The sequence below is a fragment of the Cheilinus undulatus genome, linkage group 6 (assembly GCF_018320785.1).
Source record: "Cheilinus undulatus linkage group 6, ASM1832078v1, whole genome shotgun sequence".
NCBI lineage: Eukaryota > Metazoa > Chordata > Actinopteri > Labriformes > Labridae > Cheilinus > Cheilinus undulatus.
The window spans coordinates 10,854,943-10,880,551 of NC_054870.1; the positions used below are offsets into that span (position 1 = coordinate 10,854,943).

The 25,609-nt window shown below is 40.5% G+C and overlaps 1 protein-coding gene across 2 annotated transcripts in view; it reads left to right on the forward strand.

Moving 5' to 3' along the window:
* LOC121511269 (adhesion G protein-coupled receptor A3) overlaps window positions 1–25,609 on the forward strand; it is a 450,943-nt gene that overhangs the window by 105,345 nt on the left and 319,989 nt on the right. For both annotated transcript variants that reach the window (XM_041789870.1, XM_041789871.1), the window contains one exon: window positions 23,340–23,553. In XM_041789870.1, the coding sequence (XP_041645804.1) occupies window positions 23,340–23,553 (214 nt within the window). The remainder of the gene's footprint in view (window positions 1–23,339; window positions 23,554–25,609) is intronic.

Here is a 25,609-nt window from a genome sequence, read left to right on the forward strand (position 1 = left end):
TAACTTATATATTTGCCTTTTAAAAAAATTATTTTGCCTTTAGATTTTGTGTTTTGACCTTTTGAACTAATAAGTTTGACTTTATCTCAGATTTTGAGCCTCTAAACTCATCATTCTGTCTTTTTTAATCTCAAAATGAATTATCATTAGTGTTAGTTTTTTTAAAATATATTTTATCACTGGTGAAAATGAGGTTGTCAGTTTATGGTTAAATGCTGACCCTGTAAGGCCTTCAGGTTGAGCCTAAATTAAGGATTTGGTCCCTGCTGTTATTGACTTTGACACCCCCCCGGCCTTCAGGACGTCTCATTGGAGCAAATCTGGCCCCATACCCCATATGAGTTTTGTACCCCTGCACTAAGGCATGAATTACTAAATACTAGAGCTCTTTTCTTTATCCCACTCTCGGCTGCTCCTATTGTATTTCTGACCATACCGCCTACTTCCACAGCCTGTGCCAGACTGTGTTCAGTCCCAGACTGTGGAGATATGGGATTGCCTAAACTATGTTGTTGCAGAATCTCATCTCGATATTTTTTTGCTTTGAGATTGCGACCCTACGATCCGACTGACATTGGCAGAACCTGGACTCATTGATGAACATAGCTTCAGGCACCAGATTGTCAGCACGTGAGGGTACCAGAAGCTCATCACAAGAGTACATTCAGCTCTGCTGCTCATCTCACATATGATCTTTAGAAATATGGCACCATTTAAAAGTGAAATAAACTGGCTTTTCAAGTGTACCAGATTTATTCCCAAGGAGCATTGTTACAACAAAGAAATAACCCCCCAAACACAAATTTCCTGACTTTTTGTGCTAAGTTTGCATTAATAAACTATAATGTTAATGTTAGTTTTAAATGTTTCAAAAGATGAACCAAAAGGTTTGACATGAATTCACTATTTAAATGCTTGGGAAGTAAATGGAAATGTGCTTTAGGATGAGGGAATGCTATTCTAATGCAGTAATTAAACTCCCAATACCTTATTCATATTCCTAGCAGTTGAATGAAGCAAACTTGCCGTAGTTTCTAAGATAAATTATGGTGATTTTCTGCTGCAGACAGAATATTATTGCATGAGAGGTGAAATCCAACCGTAGTCCTGAAATAATGCTCTCATAATTAGCACTTTTGGTAATTATCTAATTAATTGACTCCACCTGGCGTCCCAGGTGTAATCTAGTCCTTGAGAAAGGGGACAGAATGAAAACCAGCAGGTCTCTGAGTTCTGAAATCTGCTCTGTCTCACAGACAGCTGAGAGGAAATGCCTGAGTAGTTTGCTGTCTTTGAGAGGACTTTTCCACATTTTGACATATTTTATAATAAAATGGTCTGATGGGTCATTTTGATTTTAGTTATTAAAGGGGCTGAAACTGTCAAGCAACAGTACAGTCTACTGTGATATGCTTGATTTGCAACTCTTGTGTAATGTTTGGTGGCTTAAGAGTAAGATTTGAGGCTGTTGGTTCATAATAATGATGAACTCTGATCAAATATTTCCGTCTGGATTGATGTGGTTGACCCTGCATCATTTCCATTACCAGAGTGACAGCGCAGATCACTGATGAGGTACAAGGATTAGAGCAAGTCTCCCAAACTCCAAATAAATACTCACAGATTGCATCAATTCCCCACGAGGGTTTAATTCAGAAACAGAGAGCTATGAAATCATTTGAATTTGATCTTTTTAAAGACGACTGCTCGTTGTGTTTCAGCCCTTAAAGCCAGATGTAATAGTTATTCGATATGAACATTTTTCAGAGCTCTGACAAAAACATATCTGTGAGATAAGGAAATGCCTCCAGAGGCTTCTCATCTGCAAGACACAGTTTAATTTCTCTAACATTGTAATTTGAAGTGGTTAGCACAATGAGAGCATGATTAAGTAGATGTATTGTAATAATAGGTTCCCCTCTCCACTGTTATCTCTCTACCTGCAGTGAACTGTTTGACAAGCCTAATATTAGACAACGATTTAGAGCTAAATTGCCAGAGAGAAAGCCCCAGGCAAAGAGTGTCTCATCAAGAAGTCTTAGTGCAGTCTTGGCCCCATTATGTGCTAGCTGTGTGCTGGGCAGCAGCAGGATTTAGAGGCACAGGAAGGGGTTTGTGTCCCTGAAGTCACTGGTTCAAACCTTGTGATCAGCTGAATAAATCTTTTATGGAGAACTTATGTCCTGTTCTCTTTCCTGCTTCTCAAATTTCTGTCAGAGTTTGTTTGATTTATGTATAAAAGGCATTAGCTGGCAGTCATTAAGCCGAAGGGATTCAGTGGGAGCACAGGAAAGTTGAACTGGACAGTTTCCAGGTATGAAAATATCTGAATATATAACAAGCGGTTGGTGGTACAGATCAGGTGTGCTCAGCAAAACCTCCTCTATAATTACACTTAAAGAAAGTGGGGGGTCCAACATATGAAAAGTGCACTGTGTGGTTTATGCTTTCCCAGCAGCAGCCAAGCAGGTTTAAAAAAAAAGAAGAAATTCAGAAGAGTAGGTAAAAACAGTGAAAAAGATCATAATGATCTCCAGGGTTACCAGTAAAAAAGTCCAGAGGGCAGTAGTTCTCTGGTCAGAGAAAGTCTTGTTATAGATATCAGAGGAGAATGGCCAGACTTGTTGGAGCTGATAGGAAGGCAACGGTAACTCAAATAACCTCTAGTTTCAGCAGAAGTATAAAGAAAGTATTTCTAAACACATCAAACCTTGAACAGATGGGCTACAGCAGCAGAAGACCACACTGGGTCCCACTTCTGTCAGCTAAGAACAGGAAAACAGATGATGAAGTTCACATGGGCTCACCAAAATCAAACAAACTGTTCGAGCCTCGGTTTCTGCTGCAACATTCAAATGGTAGGGTCAGAATTTGGAATTGACAACAGGAGAGCCTGCTACACCACCAAAAACCATGGCATGTTCAAAGTCACTTAAATCACCTTTCTTCCCCGTCAGAGTCAGCACTAGAACAACTTAAATGGGGGCACTAAGGCAACTGTGATGGGGCACAAACTGTCATTCATAACTCAATCAAAGGCCGCTCATAAGAGGGGATTAAGCAGAGCTTTCTAGGGCCCAGCCAAGCTAGTGGCCCAAGGAAGTCAGTAAAATCATGGTCCACTGTAAAGTTCAGCTGTGATAACCATATTTCATTTCTAACCTGAATAATAACCACTCTTATCAATGCAACAAAAATTTACTTTTTTAAGTGTAGTACAAATACAACCATTTTTAAAATGTAAACCCTTTTCTCTTAAACAGAATTACCTCTTTATTGGTGAAGTTAGCAATGTGGAATGGCAGACTGAACGAAACCATTAGTAAATTAGTGTCAGACCTCCAAGCCATGATGTGCATGAATGTCAGGTTGTCAGAAAATAAAGCAGAAATACGTAAGACAACTTTGATGGAAAATGATTAAAGGAAAGTGTCAAAAATGGCTAAAAAGTGGCAAATTTGTCCAAGAAATTGGGAAAAAATGGGTTTAAACTGGTTGAATGAAGTGGCAGGAAGGGTCGAAAAAGTGGCAAAAACGGGGAGGGGGGTGGGGTTAAAGTGGGTTGAATGTGACAAAAATGGACAAATTTCAGCAAAAATGGTTTACAAGTGGCAAAGCATTGGCAAACATTTAATAAAAGTGGCAGAAAGATGTGGCAAAAATGAGCAGGAAGCGGCAAAACAGTGGCATTAGAGGTTGAAAACCAGCAAATAGTTGGTTAAAAGTGTCAAAAGAGGCAAAAAAAAAAAAAAAAAAAAAAGGCAGTAAAGTGGCCAAACTTGGCAAAAAGGGTTAAAGTGGCAAAAACAAACAAACAAACAAACAAAACAAACAAAAAACAAAAAACAAAGGCATTACATTACATTACAACAAACAGAAAAAAATGGTTTAAAATGGAAAATAAATGAATAAATAAAATGCAAAAATTGGAAAAACATTTGCGGAAAAGGAGTTAAAATGTGGTACACATACATAGTTCCAAAATCAAAACCCAATTTAGCACACTTTTAAGGCTCAGAATAAAGTAAGTGTTAGCCAGGATGCTAGGACCAATGCTTCTGATCCAAAACACATGCGTTGATGACAAGATGGGGGTGGGGTCAGGGGCCCGGCTGTTCAGGGGCCCAGCTGATTCTGTGTGCAGCCAGTATCACTTCAAAATATGCTGCAAAGTTTATATATCATGCACTCAAGGCATACAAGGTTTAAAACTTTTATCTGCAAACATCACTTTTAAAATTGCTGGAGGAAGTTAGTGTTGGTGCTTTACCTCCCAGGAACTCTGCTGGGGGTCAAGTCTCTCAATTGTGAGCTAAACCAGCAGAGTGGAGAATGAATTTTCACACATGATAGTGGAGGCTCCAAAAGTCAGGGCTTGTTTGAAATTGGGCTGGGCAGTTCATCAAAATTTAAGATAAATTGCAGTATGGCCTACTGCAATTTTTAAATTGCAGGAGTTGCTAGATTTTTTTTCAACCTGAAGTGTGTCAAAATACAAGTTTGAAACTTTTTTTTTGGTTTGTTTGTTTTGCAGCAGATATGTTTTTCTCTAAATATCATTCAAACAATTAAGTGTCTGTTCTTTCTGCAGTAGTTAGCAAAACATCAAACTTTCTTCAATGGCTTTAAAATGATTATTACCTTTAATACAACAATATCAAATTTTCAAAATGCATCAAAATTATGAACTGATCAGTTTAATCTATCTATTATTGTGTTGATTATAATATAGAATGATTAATTGCTTGTGTTTGTTAGAAAATATACAAGATAAGGAACTTATAAAATAATTGCATATCAAATCATAATGCAATATTGGACGAAAAATTACAACATTTTCCAAAATCATATAGCCCCTGTTTGAAAGCAGTCAGCAGTGTGCTCAGAAGTGTGTAGTACTTTAACATGCTGGGTTGTTTTATCCTGTCCGTCTCACTTTGTTGTGATTGTTTCTCTGTGTTAAAAAGCTCTTTAGCAACTTCATACTCAGTTTTAATCACAGGTAATCCTGTAAGGCCTATAATGTGCTTTACAGCCTTGATATAAAGAGAAGTTTCACTTTCAGGATTCAGTGTAAAATGTGCCCGGTCCAGCTGGGAGCTGCACTTGCTAAATCTGAAATCCATCTCTCCTAGCACCGCCACATTGGTAATACTGGAAAAGAAACAGCTTCTAAAGCTCTGCAGAGTGGGTGGAGTGGGATGCAGGGACACAGTAGCTCATTTAGGGGGGCATGACCTCCCCATGCTGACACCGTTCCCCATTCTGATGCTTGGTTTGAAATTTAGCTGACTGTCTTTGACCATGTAGACATGCCTAAGTGCATTGGTTAATGGCATTAAATGTTTGTACTCATAAGCAGTTGAATGGGTGTACCTAATGAAGTGGCTGGGGGGTGTATATGAACAGTGAATGGTGTAAACTACTGAAAACCAACCATATGATCATAACCCCCCCAATATTAATTAGTTTTAGTGTGTGCTGTAGAAAATAATTGGAGTTTGTCCTGAACTCTCCCTAAAAGGGTTCCTCTGCAGCAACAACCCTCTCATAACATACATTATTACCTGAATTACATTGCTCCTTACTTTATAAGTTCATCATCTGGAACAAAGTCATTTATAATCATTTATGGATTTAAAATGATTTATCCAATCTTATAAACAACTCTACAGAGTTACTCTGCATCTCTCACAGAAGTAGCCAAACTAGGGGTTATTATTTCAGACACCAGGCTGAATATTTTTACTGATAGTGAACCATGGCAAGGTGAGCATGAATCAGCTCTATCAGTTTTAAATGCTCCCAAAGATTCCACCAAAAACACAAAACAAAGTAGTTTCCTGTTAAATTATCTCTGGATATTTATGATGGTGATGATTAAAAGGTGAGCTGCAGCTGATGATTCTTTTTTCTCTTTTAGTCATTATCAATTATCTGCAGAGGTCCCCTGCCCTGAAAAACACACACAAGCTCAGAGACTGAAGCCAAAAAATCTCCAAAAACTCATTAATGTTAAAAATCCATTTCTTGAATGCTCCTACACAGCCATGAGAGCAAACAGCCAAGTTACTTCAGACTTCTCTCTAGTTTGTCATGCCTCCACACCACTAAAAGCTGCGGTTGTCTGTCCATCCAGGCCATTCTTGTAAATGAGATATATGAATAATGCTTTCAAGGATGTTCCTTTTGAAGGTACAAGGGGACAAAGTCAATAACTGGCCCAGCTGTTTGAGTTAACTTACAGACTTTCAGCTGTTTGCAATCAACAAATCAAACAAAAGCAATTGAAATAGCTCAACACAAAGAATGCTTCAAATGGTGTTCCCTAAATTCAGCTGAAAATGCTGCCTGTAATGACCCTTCCAGGTTCAAAGTTATTTAACTCCTCCATGGCAAGCATCTTTAGTACTTAGTGGAGCACCCTTATGCTTCCATGACCTGTTGCAAACAAAATGCATAGCCAGACACCAGCTTGCTTCAGGAAACATTTCTCAGGTATATTCAAAAATATTCTTGGGTCTGCATGCTCCAACTGCCTTCTTCAAATCCCACTAGAGATTTTCTATTGGGTTCAATTCAGGCGACTGTGATGGCCATTTTAGAATTTTCCAGGACTTCTTCTGCAGCCAAGCCTTGGTGGAATTTGAGGTATGCTTGGGGTCGTTGTCCTGTTGGAAGGTCCAGTGACACCCAAGCTTCAGGTTCCTCACATACAGCATGACGTTTCCTCCTAGGATTTCCTGATACTTCAATGAATTCATCTTGCCTTCCACACGCTGCAGGTTTCCTGTGCTGGAGGATGCAAAGCAGCCATCACCATGCTTAACTGTGGGCACAGTATTCTTTTCAGAGTATGTTTCATTCTTTTTCCTCCAGACATACCGCTTATCCATCGTGCCAAAAAGTTTCAGTTTTGTTTCATCGCTCCACAGAAAAGAATCCCAAAACCTCCGTGGCCTATTTATGATTTGGAGTGTATACTGGAGAATATATTGACTACTCTTGTGCTTTTGGGTCAGTAGTGGTGTATGTCTTGGGGTTCTGACATGGAAACCATCTACGTGCAGTACGCGCCTCACTGTACTCACTGAAATCTCAGTCCCTGTTGCCACCAAGGTTTGCTGGAGGTCATCTGCAGTCACTCGAGGGTTTTTCACAACCTGTCCTCTCAGATTTCTGGTTGCAGTCATACAGCAGTGGAACCACTGATCCTGTGACTTTTAACTTGTGAACCATGCTTCCAGTGGTGTTTCTGTGAACAATCAGTGCCTTTGCTATCTTTTTGTGTCCTGTTTGTTGTTTGTGAAGTGCAGGGATCTCTTAAGTTAACTTTTTGGACCATTCTTTTGTCTTTGCCATTTTTCTAACATGCAGCTAAACGTGATACTCAACAAACCCCTCACAGTTCAGGCATTTCACGTGTTTCATTTCAAGGAACCTGGTGTAGCTATTAAAGACCTCAATGAGTTACATTAGGTGTGCTTGAAACAACCCTGGTTTTGCATATTTGAGCTGTTGTGAAGGATCCCGTTCAGTGGTTGAATAATTTTGAGACTGGAGGAGTCATTATAAGTTGCATTTCCAGTTGGATTTGGTAAAAACAACTTGACGCATTTGTTGGGTTGAACTATTTCATTTTCTTTTGTTCAATTTTGTCATTGTAGACGGCTGAAAATCTGCACATTTTCACAGTAAACCTGCCGAGGGATGCAACGATTCATTACTGTTGTCGACAATAATCAATGGTGACTTCCTTCGCTGAAAATGTTTTATTGTCGGTAACCCTTTTGTTGCATCCACACGCCTTTTTCATTCAGTGTTTTGCTTGTGTGTTTGCAAAACATTTTTTAGTTTTAGTTGATGAAAACTCAAAAACATTTTAGTCTAGTTTTAGTCCATAAAAAGTCCTCACATTTTAGTCTTTACTTTTAGTCCAAGCATTTATTTTCTTGCCTAAATCTGGTACTAAATCATGGTGGAGTGCTCTCTGCACTCTGCCAAACCTGAGGTTCCTGCTTTCTTTCAGAATAGCTACAGATGCATCGTATTTTGACAGATTCACCCACGGTGGAGGAATATCATTGATATTGAATGTCCGACGAAAACTAAATTACACTTAAGTCTAGTTTTAGTCATCTTGATGAAAACTTAGCTTACTTTTTGTCAGTTTTAGTCATCAAAATTTTTCTTTGGTTGGTCTTAGTCTAGTTTTTGTAATGGAAAAAAAAGGCAGTCGACAGTTTTAGTAATAGTTTTAATCAATGAAGTTAACACTGCTATAGGAATAGTCGTTAGTTGCATCCCTAAACATGACTTGCGGTGGGGGTTGAATAATTTTGATTGGATGTGTCTAGGACTTCCACCTTTGAGTTGTGGAGTGAATAATCTAACTTTTAGGAAAAAAACAACTAGGGTGTTGTTGTTGTTTCAAACACACGGCTTTCAAAGGTAAGAGAGTACTCAGCTGATAATGTGTTAACCCTTAGAGCTCACGCAGTATACTGCTTTGTAAATCATTGGTAACTTTTGTCGTATACAACGAGAAGTGACACAGTTTAGAAAAACGTTAAAAACTGTAGCACCATAAGCCATAGACACTCTTTTTTCCTAGGAAAGCTGACTATTTTGTTATTCTTTTCCTTCTCTCGATGTGTCTGTAGCCCTAAATGACGCCCTTCTAGTAAGCCCTAGACTTTGTTGATATTCGGGGTCTTTAAAGATTAAATCCACGGTGTTCGATCCGATAAGCGTCTTTTTTTTTTTTTTTATTAGATTTTATTTTTGGCCTTGTAGCCTTTATTTGATAGAACAGTGGATAGAGTTGGAAGCAGGGAAGAGAGCGGGGAGAGACATGCAGGAAATAGTGCCACGGGCCGGATTCGAACCCGGATCGCCTGCGCACATGGCGCACACCTTAACCACTCGACTACCGGCGTGCCCGATAAGCATCTTTTTGTCCATTTTTAATCCATTTTCGATAATTTACTTTGGGTTTCTTCGGTGGGTAATGCGATATTTGTTGAGGGAAATGTTTATATGCAATGCATTGTGGGAGGGTCTGTCCTCCAATAGCAAGATGTTGCATCTCTACTGATTAAAGGAATGGCACAAATGAGTCTAACTGCAAAAATGCGCATGATTTTTGTATATACGAGATATTTGAAAACCTTTTGTCACAGAAAGGACCTTTTGTCATTTATTTTTTCCCAGTTTTCTCCACAAGAGATATGGGAGAACAAGTCTGTGCAAAGAAAATGCTTAGTCACTATTGTTTATTTTGTGTAATCAATAAAAATCTTTGAGTTTCAAACTCCAATTTGTTTTTTTTTCTCTTGTCTTTAGAGTCCTATAACTTTTTCAAACTGCAGTGTTACGCCCAGGCTAGGGGATACTAGACGTAACATAAAGGTTGAACCTCTCCTTCCTCACTTCCAAGATGAATTTACACAAAAGGGTCAGGAAACGAGTTTGCAGTCCACAAAATAAAATTTAATGATTTCTTTTCTTTTACTTTCAACAAGTTACCTCAGGGAGATGTAGCAAAAAAATTACAAAAAACACTCTCAAAAAATCAAAAACACTTACCTAATCTTAACAAAGGAAATTTATACAAACCTAAATTGACTCCCTTAACAAAAAACAGGAGAAAACGATTACCCCAAAAAGCTACACTCCCCTACCTACCGGGACTGCGATAAATTTGAACTTTTAGTTTTAACAAATTACAAAATCACAGTTGATCAACACAATGAACGCTGTGTAACAGTCAGGAAGGAGGGTCAGCGTCTCTGCTCCCGCTGTCTTCTTTTGAATGAGTGGCTATCAGCCTCCGCCAATAGCAGCCGATGACGCCACATCACTCCTCCAATAATCGGCTGGTGCGCGCCTTTGTCATCGTCCAATCGGGACGCGCCACACCTGCAGCAAAGCATAAGGTGGAGGAGCAGAGAGCGAGAGACAGGAGGAAGAAAACACGCTCCTCTACACAATATGCCACAACAAAACAATACAATACATATGACTCACAGTCAGTAGTAGATATATATTTATAAAGCCTAGATTGTCCTGAAAAAAGGATGTACAAAGATTGACTGTGCACCACAGGGTTGATGTTTTACAAGCTTTTTAAAATAGCTGTGAGCTCAGAGGGTTAATATCCTCCCTGATGCTAAAAACTAGAGACTGTCTGGCTTTTCTGTGTCTCTGTCTGCTGCGTTATCAGCTGATAAGTTAAAAATTCCAAAAGTGTATTATTGTGTCACCTTTTTAACAAAAACATGATCCTGTTCTGAAGCAGTTCTATCACCCAGCTGACCAACTTTTACAGCTGTATTATATTTGAGATTAACATATGAATATAAATTGTTGCGGTGTGGTGTCTCTTGGCAGCGCGTGTATCAAACAGAGTTTTTTAGCAGAACAAAATGCCCTCTTTTACTGACTGAATATAGTTAAGAGAATTTAAGAGTACTTTTTTTCACAGACTGGCTACAGACAGGCAATCTCCCCCCCGCCTCCCCTCCTGTCTCCCCTCAGTTGCTCTATCTCCCGCTCCGTGCTGCGGTCCACAGGGGAATTGTATCTCATATGTGATAGAATCATCCTCCTCTTCTCCTTACATCTGCTTCACGCTGGGGATATTGCTCTGGAATGAGAAAATCATTGGTTAGTAGAAGGGTATGTGGAGTTCGTGTATGTGTGTATGTGAGGTGAAGACGCGTTCCACGAGATGGACCGCATGCATGATGTGACGGCGTCTAATGAGGACAAATGTGTCCCAGTCTGCAGCCTGTAGTTGGTGTTTGTGTAAATACGCAGACAAAGTCCAGAGACGTCTGCAGCACAGACACTCTGGAGTTATTCTGTTTAATCCTAATTGTATGTGTTTTTCATTCACACAGAACAATCCAAAGCAATTATAGGATAATTCTGTGCAGCCCTCAAACAAAGAGCCATGAGTGGTATCCAGTGGCAGCCCAAGGAGCTGCTCCTTCCCAGCCCTGAAGCCTCCATTATGGGATTACAATGAGAACATTCTGGGCTCTAATGCTTGGAACAACCTGCCTCTCCACGGCACAACTCCATCCTACAATACCTTTTTCATTCAGCTGGCAATTTTCAACTGGATGCAGCATGGTGCTCCAACAGCCAAATCTGTTAATGTTATTTGAGTGTTGTTGTTTTCATATGGCTTCACTTTGTAAGGCAGTGTCGTACAGCCATGTTCACCGGCCAGGGTCTTGTCAAAGGAGAAGAGATGGAAAACTTCTCAGCACCTGATGCTATAGCCTCTTGTTATCAAGAAAAATGATGGGCCGGGATGAAAATATCCCTCATCCTCAATCTCACACCATCGAAAATATTAATGTTTCTCCGCTGAGATTTCCCCTCCTTGTTTTTATGAAGACTTGTCACAGAAGATGCATCTGTTTCTCCCTGCAGCGGCTCCACTGTGATGGCTAGCAGATGTCTGCACCATACATTCCAGCAATGAGCCCTTGTCCTTATGCTGATACAGGTCGGGTACCGCCTGCAAATGAGGGGGAACGGAGGAGCACATGCAGCTTCCTGCTAGGATCAGGTGCTTCCTGTGCAGAGGTCAGGGCAGACGTCTGTTTGGCTCATCTTGCCTTCTGTTTCTTTAACAGAGCTCAGATGAGAGCTGCAGCACAAACATGTAAAATCAGTGAGTGTTGTGCAACACAGGACAAGCTTCTGCTTTCTATAGCAGTATTTATTGCATGATGACATAGCACTGCAATACCCCTTTAATGGGCATTGTCATTAAATTAAATCTCACGTGCAGGCACATGCCTGTTAGCCTGCAGTGCGCCTCTAATAAATTAATGATATAAAATTATCATGAAGTAGAACTAAACACAGTCTGTCATGTGGGTCTTTGAAGTTCAGTCGCATCTTTTAACACAAGATGCTTTTAAAGAAACTGAGATAATGAATACAGGAGACGTAGAAGTTTAAGTTCAGGGTGAGGGTGTCTACTTGTTTATTCCGTATTTGTTCTTATGGATCAGAATCTGAATAGAAAAGTTGAAGTTTTACTGTTCAGGGAATAAAGCTGTTGGCAGAGACTCATCCATCACTGATAGCTTTCTTACCATACCACTCATCATTTCACAAAGATTGTCTTTATGGATAGAAGACTTCAGAATTATGACATCTACCATTATACCTTTCAACAGAAAGGAGCCAGTCATGTGCCAGTGTGCAAAAAAGAGATCTTATAACACATTTAGAAATGAATTTGATTGAGTTTAAAATCAGAATCAATCAAAGCAAGATCAAGCCAAGCAGTAGTCCTGCTGTCTCTCTTTGGGTTGGACATTTGGGGCAATTGTGCTTTAATTCATGGACTAACTGAAGCTTAGGCCTGGGGCCTTGGTGCCTGTGCTCTCCATGGGGGCCTCATGCTTAAGGGTTGTAACTTTTCACTCGTACCAGAGTTTCCGGTAGACATTTTTAACATTTTTACTTTCTGACTTTGTGCTGAATACATTTCAGAGCCTGTACTTTTTTAGTTTTACTTGAGTAAAGGAGTTGAATCAATACTTCTACTTTCACCAGAGTATTGTACTTCTACTTAAGTACTGAGATATGAGCCACGCCTGCTGTACAACTCAACAAAAAAGTGGCAGAAGGCAATGAAACTATTACAAAAGTACTTGTCATGTATGGTGCTTCGGTCTCTTGGTCTTAGTCAGGGCTAGACTGGGAAGATTTTGGCCCAAATATGTAGAGCTATCCCCCCACCTACCCCAAGAATAACAAAGTTCAGATGTAAGTGGCATGGGTACTCTGACTACCTTGAGATCAGAGCTTAGTAAGGTTAGGAGGATATCACTGTATTTTGCTCCATTCAAACATTGATTTATAGCTTTTAGTCTAGTCTTCTTCATGGAAAAAGGTGGACAACTAACATTTAAAGTCATAGATTAAGTTAAAAAAATTACATTAAATCATAACACTAGCTGCCCCTGTCAGAGCCAGGAAAGGTCCTCACACAGGATCCGTGATCCACTGCTCCAGCACCAGTGGCCTAAACACTTAGGTCCTCACTGAGGTGTTTTTTTAGGAATTCAATAGAGTTTCCTGCAGCCTGTGTTGACCTTGCAAAAGTCAAGGCGTTAGACTTGGGTGAGCAAGGATGCCCTCTGGAGGATTCTGGACTCTTGTGGGATCACTTTTCCAGCTGATGTCTGCCCTTTATTCTGGTACAGAGAGTGCAGCAAACTGTGGAGTATCATTTGTTGATGTCCAGATCACTGATCTGGACTGTGCTGATGATGCTGTGATCCTTGCAGAGATTGTAGCTGTCCTTGTAGGGGAGCTTAACTTGCTGAGTGAGGAGGCTGAAACACTGGGAATGCACGTCTCCTGGTCCAAAACAAAGATCTAGACATTTGGGGATGCCTTGGGTGCTGTCATCAAATCTGTTTCAGTGGATAGTGAGAGTGTGGAAGTTGTAGAACAGTTCACACACTTTGACAGTGTAATCCACTGATCCGCTGCAAGGCTGAGATCAGCTGCAGACTTGGCCGTGCATATGGGGTTATGGGTTAGTGGGCAAGGCGGTGTGGTGCTCACAGAATCTGAGCACAGGAAGGAAATGAGGCTTAATGTCATTGCTCCTCCCAGTCTTACTGTGCTATTGTGAGGCCTGTATGTTGACTGATAGCCAGAGACACTGGCTGGACTCCCTTATGATGACTTCTCTGTGGTGCTTTTTTGGGTATCCTTGGCAAGACCATACAGTTTCATGAAGATGTATTTGCCCCCTTTCTGATTCCTGATGTTTTTTACATTTTTATCACATTTAAATGTTTCATCAAACCATATTTAATATCTCACAAAGACAACCCAAGTAAACACAAAATGCAGTTTCTAAATGATGATTTTATTTATTAAGAGGGAAAAAAATCCAAACCTACTGTATCTGGCCCTTTGTGAGAAAAAGTAACCCCCCCTTGTTAAATCATGAGTTAACTGTGATTAACCACAGTTCTTGGAAAGTTGCGTTCAGTTTCACTTGCCACACTCAGGCCTGATTACAGTCAGATTTGTTGAATCAAGAAATCACTTAAATAAATTAGAAGCTGTCAGACAAAGTGAAGTAGGCTACAAGATCTCAAAAGAAACACATCATACCACGATCCAGAGAAATTCAAGAACAGCTGAGAAACAAAGTGATTGAAATTTATCAGTCTGGAAAAGATTACAAAGCCATTTCCAAGGCTTTGGGACTCCAGCGAATGATGGTGAGAGCCATTATCCACAAATTTAGACAACTGGGAACATTGATTAACCTTCTCAGGAGTGTTCAGCCAACCAAAATTACTCCAAGAGTGCAATGACGACTCATCCAGGAGGTCACAAAAGAACCGAGAACCACATCCAAAGAACTCACTGGCCTCAGTTAAGACCAGAGTTCATGATTCAACCATAACCATTTGAACCATAAGAAAGACACTGGGCAAAAATAAGATAAGATAGGATAAGAGAAGATAAGATAAGATAAGATAAGATAAATCTTTATTGTCCCCGAGGGGCAATGGCATCCATGGGAGAGTTCCAAGCCCAAAACCGCTGCTGACAAAAAAGAACACAAAGGTTTGCCGCATATTTACCAAAAAAATCTTTCTGCTGGTTACTTATAGCATACTGCTTGCTTAAAGTGGGGGTATTATGCCTTTTTTCAAGGCTTTCCACCATCTCTCTGATACCCACATAGTAGCTTTACATGGTTTACAGCTCAAAAACTCCTCATGTTTCTCACACTGGCGTCTTGAAAAACCCTGATTTTAACCTCCGTCTGAAACGCTTCGTTTTCGCTGCTGTCTCTTTAACACCCCCCACTCCACAGACCTGCTGTCCTCCGATTGGCCGATTTTCCAGAGGCTGGCCGGCGGCAGGACTCAATGCTTTGTGCCCGCCCCCTCTAATGTGGCTAATGTTGTTATGCTAGTGCTTGTAAACTTTGAATGAACCTGTCCGACTGAGTAAAATATGGCGAATTTTGATATACGTCCGTACGTGTTAGACCCAGAGTCTGACCCTGATAGTTTGGAGAGAGAGGGGGAAGAAAACCAGCAGCAGCGAAGGATACAGCAGGACGTATCTGTTTGGTAAGTGTTTGATAACTGTGTTAAAATAGCTAAAAGGCCTTGTGGGGGCGGTCTGTTCTGCTCTGCCGGCAGCATGGACAAACCACGAACCAGTCAGGAGAGCCTATTGCGATGACCTCATCAGTTCGCTCCCTGTTCGCTCCATTGAAATCTCGTCTCGGGAGATCTCAGAGAGATTTTCAACGAACCGTTTTCATCAGTTTACACGCTAATTCAAAGATTACTGCCGCGTACGTTTATCTTGCGGTTTAAAAATTTGCATTTCATGGAGTATGGACACCCAACATTGTGACTTTATATTTATGTTTTAAAAACCGGAAAAGTATAATACCCCCTCTTTAAGACCTGGTGTGTTGGATCAGACCTCATGGATGGCTGAATGTGTTGTGGAGGGGTCAGTTGGGAAGATACCTACAGAGATGGTGCATGGGCCTGGCCCAGGCTTGGACAATGGCCACGCACCGGCATATGCTCCCATATCTGGCCTTCTAATGTCCTTACAGCAAGTGGTCCAACTCTAACCTGTTACTCTGTGAGGACACAGTAACAGTAGCCCTCTACAGAGGTCCATCCTTATTAAACAGTGACTGGATTTGCTGCAAACTGTTGGGTGAAAAGAGAGTTCTCTTGGTTTTTAACATAATTCACTAACTGTATGAATAGCATGGGTAAAGAAAATCACAAAAAAAGGCTTGAAATAACTGGAATTCATGTTTACAATCAGAAAAAAAGCTACAGCAGAACTCAGAATATTATAGAGACATTAGTAAATTGTCTGTGACAGTGAAATGTCTTGTAAAACTGTGTGATATAAGGCCAACATGCCCTCCCTCTTAACAAATCCTTCAGAATGCATCAACATGTGTTCCACTCCTAATGTACTCTAATTATTAAAACATACAAGCAAACATGTCATCATGCCTCTGCCCCTGTCTCTTTCCTACATTTGTCCACTAACACACACCACCAATAATTGGATTTTTCTCTGGCAGAGATGACGGGTGAAGGCAAGCAGCCACTCTCTGATCCTTGGCTCAAAGCGTTGTTTCAACAGTATCAGAATCAGCCAAGTCAACAGTCAACAGCTCCCATGCTGTGTGTTACCCACAGGAGATAACAAAGCCTCGGCTACGGTTTCTGAGGACTATCACACACTGTTAACGCTCTAACAGGGTCAGCTGGAGTAATTACAGAGAGATGTCATCATAAAAAAATCCAATATTAGTGACACATTTTTAATGTTTCTCTGGAAAGCGTGGCACTTCTGATTATGGGCAACTTGTCTGGGAAATTGAGGTCAAAGCTCTGCATGAGTTAATGCCCCTGATTGTTCAGTGGGACACCATTAACATTAATGCTAGCCATTTTTTTTCTCAAGAAAATGTTGAAGCCACTTGAAACCCAATCAACAAAACCCTTCAAAGTATGTGACACTGGGTTTATACTTACATAAATGTAGGCATCTAAAATGTATCAGGGACTAGATTTTCTATCTACATTCAAACAATTTCATTAACAGCTCCCCTGAGGAGGTCTTAGCTGGTTATGAAATAGACTGAATTTAATACTCATGGCTCAGTATGACCTATGAAACAAGATCATCAGCAAGAGGATTGGCACTTCTATTTCTTACTCTCACTGCTGACACAGGGAAGGCCTTAGGCTGGAGATACTTTCCATTAACTGCATTTAAGTGTACACATGATGGCTGCGTATACAGTTTTTTAAGAAGATTAAACTAAAATATCCCATTGACATACATGTTCAGACCATTTACTCAGTACTTAGTTGAAGCACCACTGGCAGCGGTTACAACCTTGGGTCTTTTTTAATATGACGCAACAAGCTCTGCACACCTTGGTTGGGAGATTTTCTGCCACTCTTCTTTGCAAATCCTCTCAATCTCAGTCAGGTTGAATGGAGGGCACTAGTGGACAGCCATCAGTTTTTGTTGAGGATATCACTGTATTTTGCTCCATTCAACTCTGACCAGTCTCCTGACCCTTGCTGCTAGAACCCCCCCCTACAGCATGATGCTGCCACCACCACTGCCTCACCATTGGGATAATACTGGGCAGGTAATGAGCGGTGCCTGGTTTCTTCCAGACACAACATTCAGAATTGAGGCCAAACAGTTCAACCTTAGTTTCATTAGACCAGCTAATCTTGTTTCACACAGTCTGGAACTTTGTCCCATCTCCACACAGGATCTCTGGAGCTCAGTCAGAGTGACCACTGGATTTTTGGTCACCTCTCTGATTGCTCAGTTTTTTTTAGGTAAACAGCTCTTAGAAGAGTCCTGGTTGTGCCAAACTTCAGAGGCTACTGCAGGACTTTTTGTACCCTTCTCCAGATCTGTGCCTTACAACAATCCTATCTCTGAGCTCCGAGACAGGATCCTTTCAGCTCATTGCTTGTTTTTTTTTTCTCAGATATGCATTCTGATCTGTGAGATCTTCTGTAAAGATGTGCATGCCTTTCCAAGTCATGTCCAATCAATTTAATTTACCACAGAGGGGCTCTAATCAAGGTCTTGCCATAATGGCAAACCATCATTGTTAATGATACAATTTGACTGTTTGAAGACAACAGAGATTTTGATATTAGAATCTTCTGTGAACAGGGCAAGATCAGCAAAGCAATAAGATGTACCAAAACATCCACTCAAAAGGAAATTTCCTCACACTGGCTTTAGGTTTGGTTTGTCTAAGGATTTTCTGATTCTATGTTTTTAAACATTTATATGTTCATGCTGCATGGTGCAGTTGTTTGCACTGGAACCTCTCAGCAGGAAGGTTCCTGGATTAATTCTTATGTTGGCAAGGTTCTTTCTGCATGGAGTTTGCATGTTCTGCTTGTGCATATGTGAGCTCTCCCTGGGTGCTCTGGCTTCCTCCCACACACCAAAGACATGCTTGTTAGGTTAATTTGTGATTTTAAATTGCCTGTAGGTGTAAGTGTGAGTGGATGTTTCTCTGTTATTGTATAATGAGTCCAGGGTATAACTCTTCCTCCCCCCACCTCATGACAGCTGAAATCCACTTTAACTCCCCTTTCTACCCTAAATCAGGGTTGTTCCTCTGTGACTTGTTCCAAATCTGATTAAATGCTAATTTTAAATTCCCTGTTTTTATGTGTGTTCTTTCCTGCAGGTTTTATATGTTTGATAACTGTAACAGATAGTGACACTGTTTGCTTTGCTGTGTATTTTGTTAACCTGTCTAGAGGTTTATCATGACCTGTGTGCTGCAATGGATCGACTCGTTTTGTCTTGAGCCTACTTCTGCAGTAATTCGTATTAAAACAGCTTTAGTGACTGTTTGAAAGGTGTGTTTTAACTGGTGGCTCATGTTTTTAGTCCATGATGATTCAACAAAGCCAGCTGTGGTATTAAACAAGGTCAGAGAAGCAGCTTTAAACACTGTAGCACTGTACACCTGATGGTATCTTAGCTAAGCTAAGTTAAATCAGTGAAACTTATTATAACTTAACTTAGTATAACTTAAACTATTCTATTTTTGACAACCTCTTAACAATAAATATCTGAATTTTTTATTTTGTGTGATCGCTTTTATTGTGAACATCCACATCAGGAAATGTGGTGTTATCAGTAGAAGCTTGAAACACCTTAGCAAGACAGAAATGAAACGTGAAACTACAGCTGCAGTTAAAAATATCTGATCACAGAGAAGTATAAAACATCTTTTTTTTATTTGATTGCACAGTTATGAGTTGAGTTTGCAATCACAGGCTTGTTTTAGGTGAAGACAGGGGTTGTAGAACATGAAAATGCATTTACTGTAATGCATTGTCACGGTTACTTTTGCAGTACGTTTAACTGTTCCTGCGATTACATTCTCAGCTTATCACACAGCCATAGTTACAGTTAAGACAGAGAACCAGGATTTCAGGCTTGTTTTTATTAAAAGTAATAATTATTAGTTTAACAAACTAGTTATTCTAGGTTCATTTGTGCTGACTTTAGTCATTTAGCTGGCTGATCACTCACATCCCCACATTAACCCTTAGAGGTTCAAGGGCAGTTTTTGCAGTTTTGTTAATACTTTTCTTTTGAATATATAAACCACTCAGAAAATGTTTACCATGCTCATGTTTGGTATCAATTTTTCAGCATCACCTAAACTTCATGACCTGAAGCCATTTTTTAACTTTAATGTACTGTATTAGATACATGACCAGCAAAGCACACACATGCTCACACACACACACCCCCACACACATGCAAAACAAAACTAAAAAAAAAAAAAAAAAAAAAAAAAAAAATCAGATTTCAAAGTAGTATTTACACATGCGTGCAAAGTTGTTGGTACTTTTCCATTAAAGAAGAAAAAACACAATTGTCACTGAAATACCTTAAACTGACAAAAGTAGTAATAAAAAACAATTTTACTGAAAATGAAAGTAAGACATTGCTTTTGAATTCTGTTTCAACAGAATCATTAAAAAACAAAAAAAGAAAAACAAAACTATTCAATGAAGTTCTCCTGGACAAAATTGATGGTACCCCTAGAAAAGATAATGAACAATATGAAATTTTGTGCATTCCAAGACTGTGAGGCAAATTGGACACAAAAAAATCATGTCTAAGTGAGCCAAAATCAAGTTAAATGCAGAAAAACATGATTATATACATATGTATTTTTTCAATTGTAACTGTCCTGATGTAATATATGAACAAAATTACAAGAAGAATTAAGTAGCATGAACTTTATTTTTTACAGAATGATTAGCAAACAATCTTGTCCTGGTAAAAAATGACATGTTATGCTGAAATTCTGGAGAAAATGAGCTCCAGTCCTGTACAGCTGTGGGGGTTTTTTCAGCCTTTTTCCACCCAAGGCACACCTCAGATCAAGCCAGAATCTCAAGGCACACCATATCCATACCAAACAGCCTCTGTATGTCATGTGACTCTAGCAATAACATATTCTACAAATCCCCACAGCACACCATTGGTGATACAATGCAGTACAGTCTGGACCCTTTGTGTAAGATTCATTCTTATATCGAATTCAAACTGACCCGTTGGCATCAAACAAAAACTGACAGAGAGCTTTAAAATAACACTTTCCAAACGTGATTGCAAAATATGACTACTATCATGTGACAACAAAAAGCACATGGTGATGTCACGCCAGCGTGATCGTTGACTCCTAAGGTTTAAACAGCTAAGAAATAAAGAAACTGAGTAGGTGTGGGTTTATATTGGACATGGCTTTACTTTTATACTTGTTATGTACTTATTCTGAAATATAATCATTGAAAATGTCACAGAGCTGCCAAGTAACTGTTCCTTTTCACCATGTGTTGTGTGGAGGCGATGCTTTCATAGCCACAGTTGAATAGGGATGGCCTTGTTGTTTGTTGCCCACAGTGGTTTCAGCGGCAGGAGTTTAGTTTGAGGCCTTTTATGCTTTATATTGGAGGTAGGTGTTGAACAAGGTGGGAGAGAGCTTAGCTCTTTAAATAGCTATGTAACATTGCTGAGTCATTATTTAGAATCATGTCCATCGCTCTGACAGCAATTAGAACATATCAGGTAATCCTGCACGTGTATGCTGAATGCTTATTATCATGTGGATTGCAAAGCAATTTGCACTTCACAAAGGACGCTCTGCCAATTTTCATATGAGTTCTGATTTTTTTCTCTGATTTTGGCTTGGATGATTCAAATGTATAAAGTTATTATGCACTGACTGTCAAATGCACTCTATTGGACCCAGATTGGCCATTTGATACCTAGAGGAATGCTTAAAAGTGGAAATCTAAGCTGACCCAAACAAAGGTCTCCTATAGCTAAAGACTGTTATATAGTCTTATTTTAATCCATGCATGCTTTAAGAGGCTTTGGTATCAGTGGAATTTTTTATATTTTTTGTTGTTTTCAAAAGGTTTTCAGCTGCATTCTCTGCACATACAGCCACTCAACATGGCTTTCACTATTTGTTTTCTCTCAACCAGTGTTGTAGCAATAAAAGACTTTATGACCTATGTATGGAATTGCCTGTCAGCAGCAAAATCCACAACTGATTGGAATACAAGCGAAGGCAAAGCGCTCGCATATGCTGCTCTTTGGAGCATGTCCAAGGAAACGTCTTGTATGAACATAAATGCTCCGAAAGGAATTCCCAAAGTGGAACAGCGAGCTGGCAAGACATCGCTCTAATCCTGGACCGAAACGAGAAATAAGCATGCCTGGTACATGTTCGCCAACACTGACACATCTCCACGGGTTGATCATGACTGCAGACATCACATTATCTCCCATATCATGTATCTGCAGAATGATCAGATCACAGGTCTGGAGGGCTTTTCAGTAAGAATCACCTCCTCCTATATTCTGGTACTGGACTAAACACTCGTATAATCTCGTCCTTATCGTTGCCTTGTTCTCTGAGGGGAATAAAAAGGCTGGAGGACTGAATGGCTGTTACGTGAGTAATCCTATCACTGCTGTCTCCTCTGTGAACATGTAAGGAGTCAAGGAGAGTCCAGAGGAGCGCTCAAGGCTGCTCAGCGTTATCAGCCGCTGTTCATCTCACTCAGTAACAGGAACAACATGTGGGCACGGCGGGGGAGGGGTGTGACCTTGACGAAATATGTATGTGTGTTGGTAGTATTTTACAGGCATGCACACGTGTGCGATTATGTGTGTGGTATGTTTTAAGGCATGTTTTTGTCAGTGTGTGCAGGGCTGATATGAAGCTTACTGCATATACTGGATGCAATTCAGGGCTATGATGCTACCCTAATCTCCTGATGCGATATTGCAACAACACTGCTAATTCTGTTGATGCAATTCATAAATTTTATGACTTGAGAGCACTATTTGGCGCCAAAGTCACAAAATTGTGACAAGCAACATTGCTGGATTAAACAGGCTCTAGCTGCAAATATGGTGCCTAATGTTGTTACTACTTTACACCAGGAGATGGCTGACATGAGTAACTTCAATCCTAGCAGCATTTGTGGGCGTGTTTCTATTCAAAGTTTTGGAGAGAGAGAGTTTGAAGATGCACCGCTGGTCGAGGAAACAAGGAAGTGGTAGAAGTGGTTGTAGTCGGTGCATAAAAGAGAGAAAGAGAGCGAATTGTAGCAAGAATACTCACAATGCTGGGAGGAATAGAGAATTATTTACCCCTCTTATGATGATGTTCAGTCGATCAGTGAGACCGAAAACTGCCGGTGTGTCGGAGCCACAGCGAGTCCATGCAGCATGAAAGTCCACGAGCAGCCCATACCGAAGCCGATGCTTTTCCTCATCGTAGCCGTGGTGGGAGTAATCGGCGAATGCTGATGAAGGGACGTGGTGGGGGTTTCAGGGGTGGTCAATACCATTGACCATTTTTACTTCTGAGAGTCTCTGTGTCCCTGAAATGCTCCTCCAGCTGTTCTTTTTTATTAGTACCGCTTAAATTTCAAGCATTTTGTTGTTCTGGTACCCTTTTTTGATACATGTTACTGCCATCTAATTCAAAGTTTTGGTACTTCACCAGATGTAAGCATGAGAAATTAGCAGTCAGAATGTCACTGGAACACTGGGGTATGGCAGTGAACTGGTTATATGTTGGCTTTTTTGGGATTATACTCAAGTGAAACTACTCAACCAAAGTGATGAATTACCATATTAAGAAATATTAATCTACAAACGACGGCTGGCAGAACTAGCTGCTAGCTTTAGCCACACTCTACTCTGCAGAGTAGGCTTACATCATATACCCACCAACACAATGACCCTGTGAATTTGGCTGTTTTCTGAGACTTTCTCCTCTTTAGACTAGTCAGTTAAATGCTACTGAAGTGCACGTTAAGCAGAAATGACAAAAGCTTCACATCCCTAGTTCTGTCTGTGGGAAAAGGGACATGTAAGTCAATTCTTGATTCAAAGATCTTATTGGCTTCTGTTAATAGAGGAAAACATTCCAGATTGCTTTTTTGTGGCTACCATATTTTAACGAACCTCTCTTTTCCCCATACCCAACTTAATCTTGAATTCTTAGATGCTGACCCCACAAGCAAAGAAAGAAAAAGAAAAAAAAAAAAAACCTGCATCGTTTTTTCTTTGAAGGATGAATGAAATGACCTCTCACTCTCTTTGCTCCCCTCATTCTCTTGAAGGGGGAAGGAGAATATTTACAAGCTGACCCTCCTGTTTTATTCTCTCCTCATCTTCAGATGGACCTCTGGAGATGCCCCTCTTCCAGCTCATCCCCTCTCAGAGACAGCTGGTGTTTCGTGGAGACCGTCTCCCCCTGCAGTGCACCGCCTCCTACCTGGACCGCTCGGTGGAGCTGCGGTGGCGTCACAATGGCCACGCTGTGACCACACAAGAGGAGCAGGGGATCTATGTAGAGGAAACACTGCTGCATGACTGCTGCCTGCTGACCAGGTACACACAGAGTGAAGCGTAGGGGGAGGAGTGGGAAGATATCTTGGAACTGATAAAGTGTTAGGTGGCTTGTTGCAGTAACATACATACAGATATGATGTTGACATGGCAGCAACAGCTGCAACAAAGCATTTGCAGTCAATGATAATGAGTCTTTCACATCACTGTGGAGGAATTTTGGCCCACTTTTCTCTCCAGAATTGTTATAATTCAGCCACACTGGAGGGTTTTAGAGCATGAGTAGCCTGTTTAAGGTCATGCCACAGCATCTCAGTTGGATCTAAGACCACACTTTGACTTGGCCACAACAAAACCTTTAGTTTTTTTTTGTTGCTTTTAACCATTCAGAGGTGGACGTGCTGATGTGTTTATGATCATTGTCCTGCTGCATAATTCAAGTGTGCTTGACCTTGAGGTCATGATCTGATGGCTAGTCATCTCCCTTCTGGGAAGAAAGCAGAATTCATGGTTCCATCAGTAACAGCAAGTTGTCCAGGTCATGAAGCAGTTCAAGCATTTTTATCTTTTGTGTTGTCCACAGAATATATTCCCAAAAGTCTTTGGGATAATCAGGATGTTTGTTGATGTTGGTTGTTCTGGTTCTTTTGTGACCTCCTGGATGAGAATGATGAACTCGTGGAGTTATTTTTGGTAGGCCAGCCACTCCTGGGAAGGTTCATCACTGTTCCAAGTTTTCTTGCTCGTTGTGGATAATGGCTCTCACTGTGGTTCGCTGGAGTCCAAAAGCCTCAGAAATGGATTTGTAACCCTTTCCAGACTGATGTCAATAACTTTGTTTCACTATTCTTGAGTTTCTTTAGATGGCAGCACGGTGTATTGCTTTTTGAGATCTTTTGGTCTACTTTGCTTTTTTAGACAGGTTCTATTTACAGAGTGGGCTTGTGTGTGTGTGTGTGTGTGTGAGGGGGTGGGGGGACTAGTTTATCACATAGGGCATAGCCATAGACTGTAGTAAGAATTGGACAAAGCCTGTGTGACGTCAATCAGCTTACAACAGGCAGACTCAGACAGCTTTTGAAGCCAATCTGTTGCGGGCTCCATACTGAAATCACTGTCTCAACCAAACTTTAATTCAACCTAATGGCAAACAAGACCACCAAGCTACACTTCCTGTCTAGCTCTGAAGCAAGCCTTCTGGAGGTAGCGTCTGCCTGCCAAGATATCTGTCAATAAAATTAGACTCACCAATCAGTACACAGTGACCCTTACCCTAGCCCTGGGCTCTGTGGGGGCTACTCAAGTTCTTCCACTCATCAAACCATGTCTTTATAGTTCTTACTATGTGCACTATGACACTGTTATGTTGGAATGGAAATAGGGCCTCCCCAGACTGTTGCGGCAAAGTCGAAGCAAATCATTGACCAAAATTTCTTGGTATGCAGAAGCATGAAGATTGACCTTCAGAGGAGATAAGGGGCTTAGCCCAAACACTGAAAAACAGCCCCATACCATAATCCCTCCTCCACCAAACTTCACAGTTTGCACAGTGCAGTCAGGAAAGTAGCATTCTCCTGACATCCACCAAACCAAATCTCACCTATCAGCTGCCAAACAGTGTGGCGTGATTGGTCGCTCCACAGAACACACTGATGACCCCGTTTTGTGATTTTATGTGGTCTTCTGCTTCATGGCTGAGTCGCTGTTGTTCCTAAACACTTCCACTTTCTAATAATATCACTTACAGCTAACTGTGGAATATCCAGCAGCGATGAAATTTAACAAACTGTCTTTTTGCAAAGTCAACATCCATCACAGTACCACACTTTAAGACACTGAGCTCTTAAAGTCGACCCATTTTCTATCACAACAGTTTGCAGAGGGAGACTGCATTGCTAGGAGCTTAATTTTGAACACCGGTGACAACAGAATGAAACACCTGAATTCAATAATTAACTGGTTGGTCCAAATACTTTTGTCCATGTTGTGTATTTGCCCAATCATAACCGTGATAAAGGTAACAATAGATATGATCCTGTTAACTTTGCCTCAGTGAAAAAGTAAAGACAGATAAACAGTAGTGTGTTCAATGTTTACC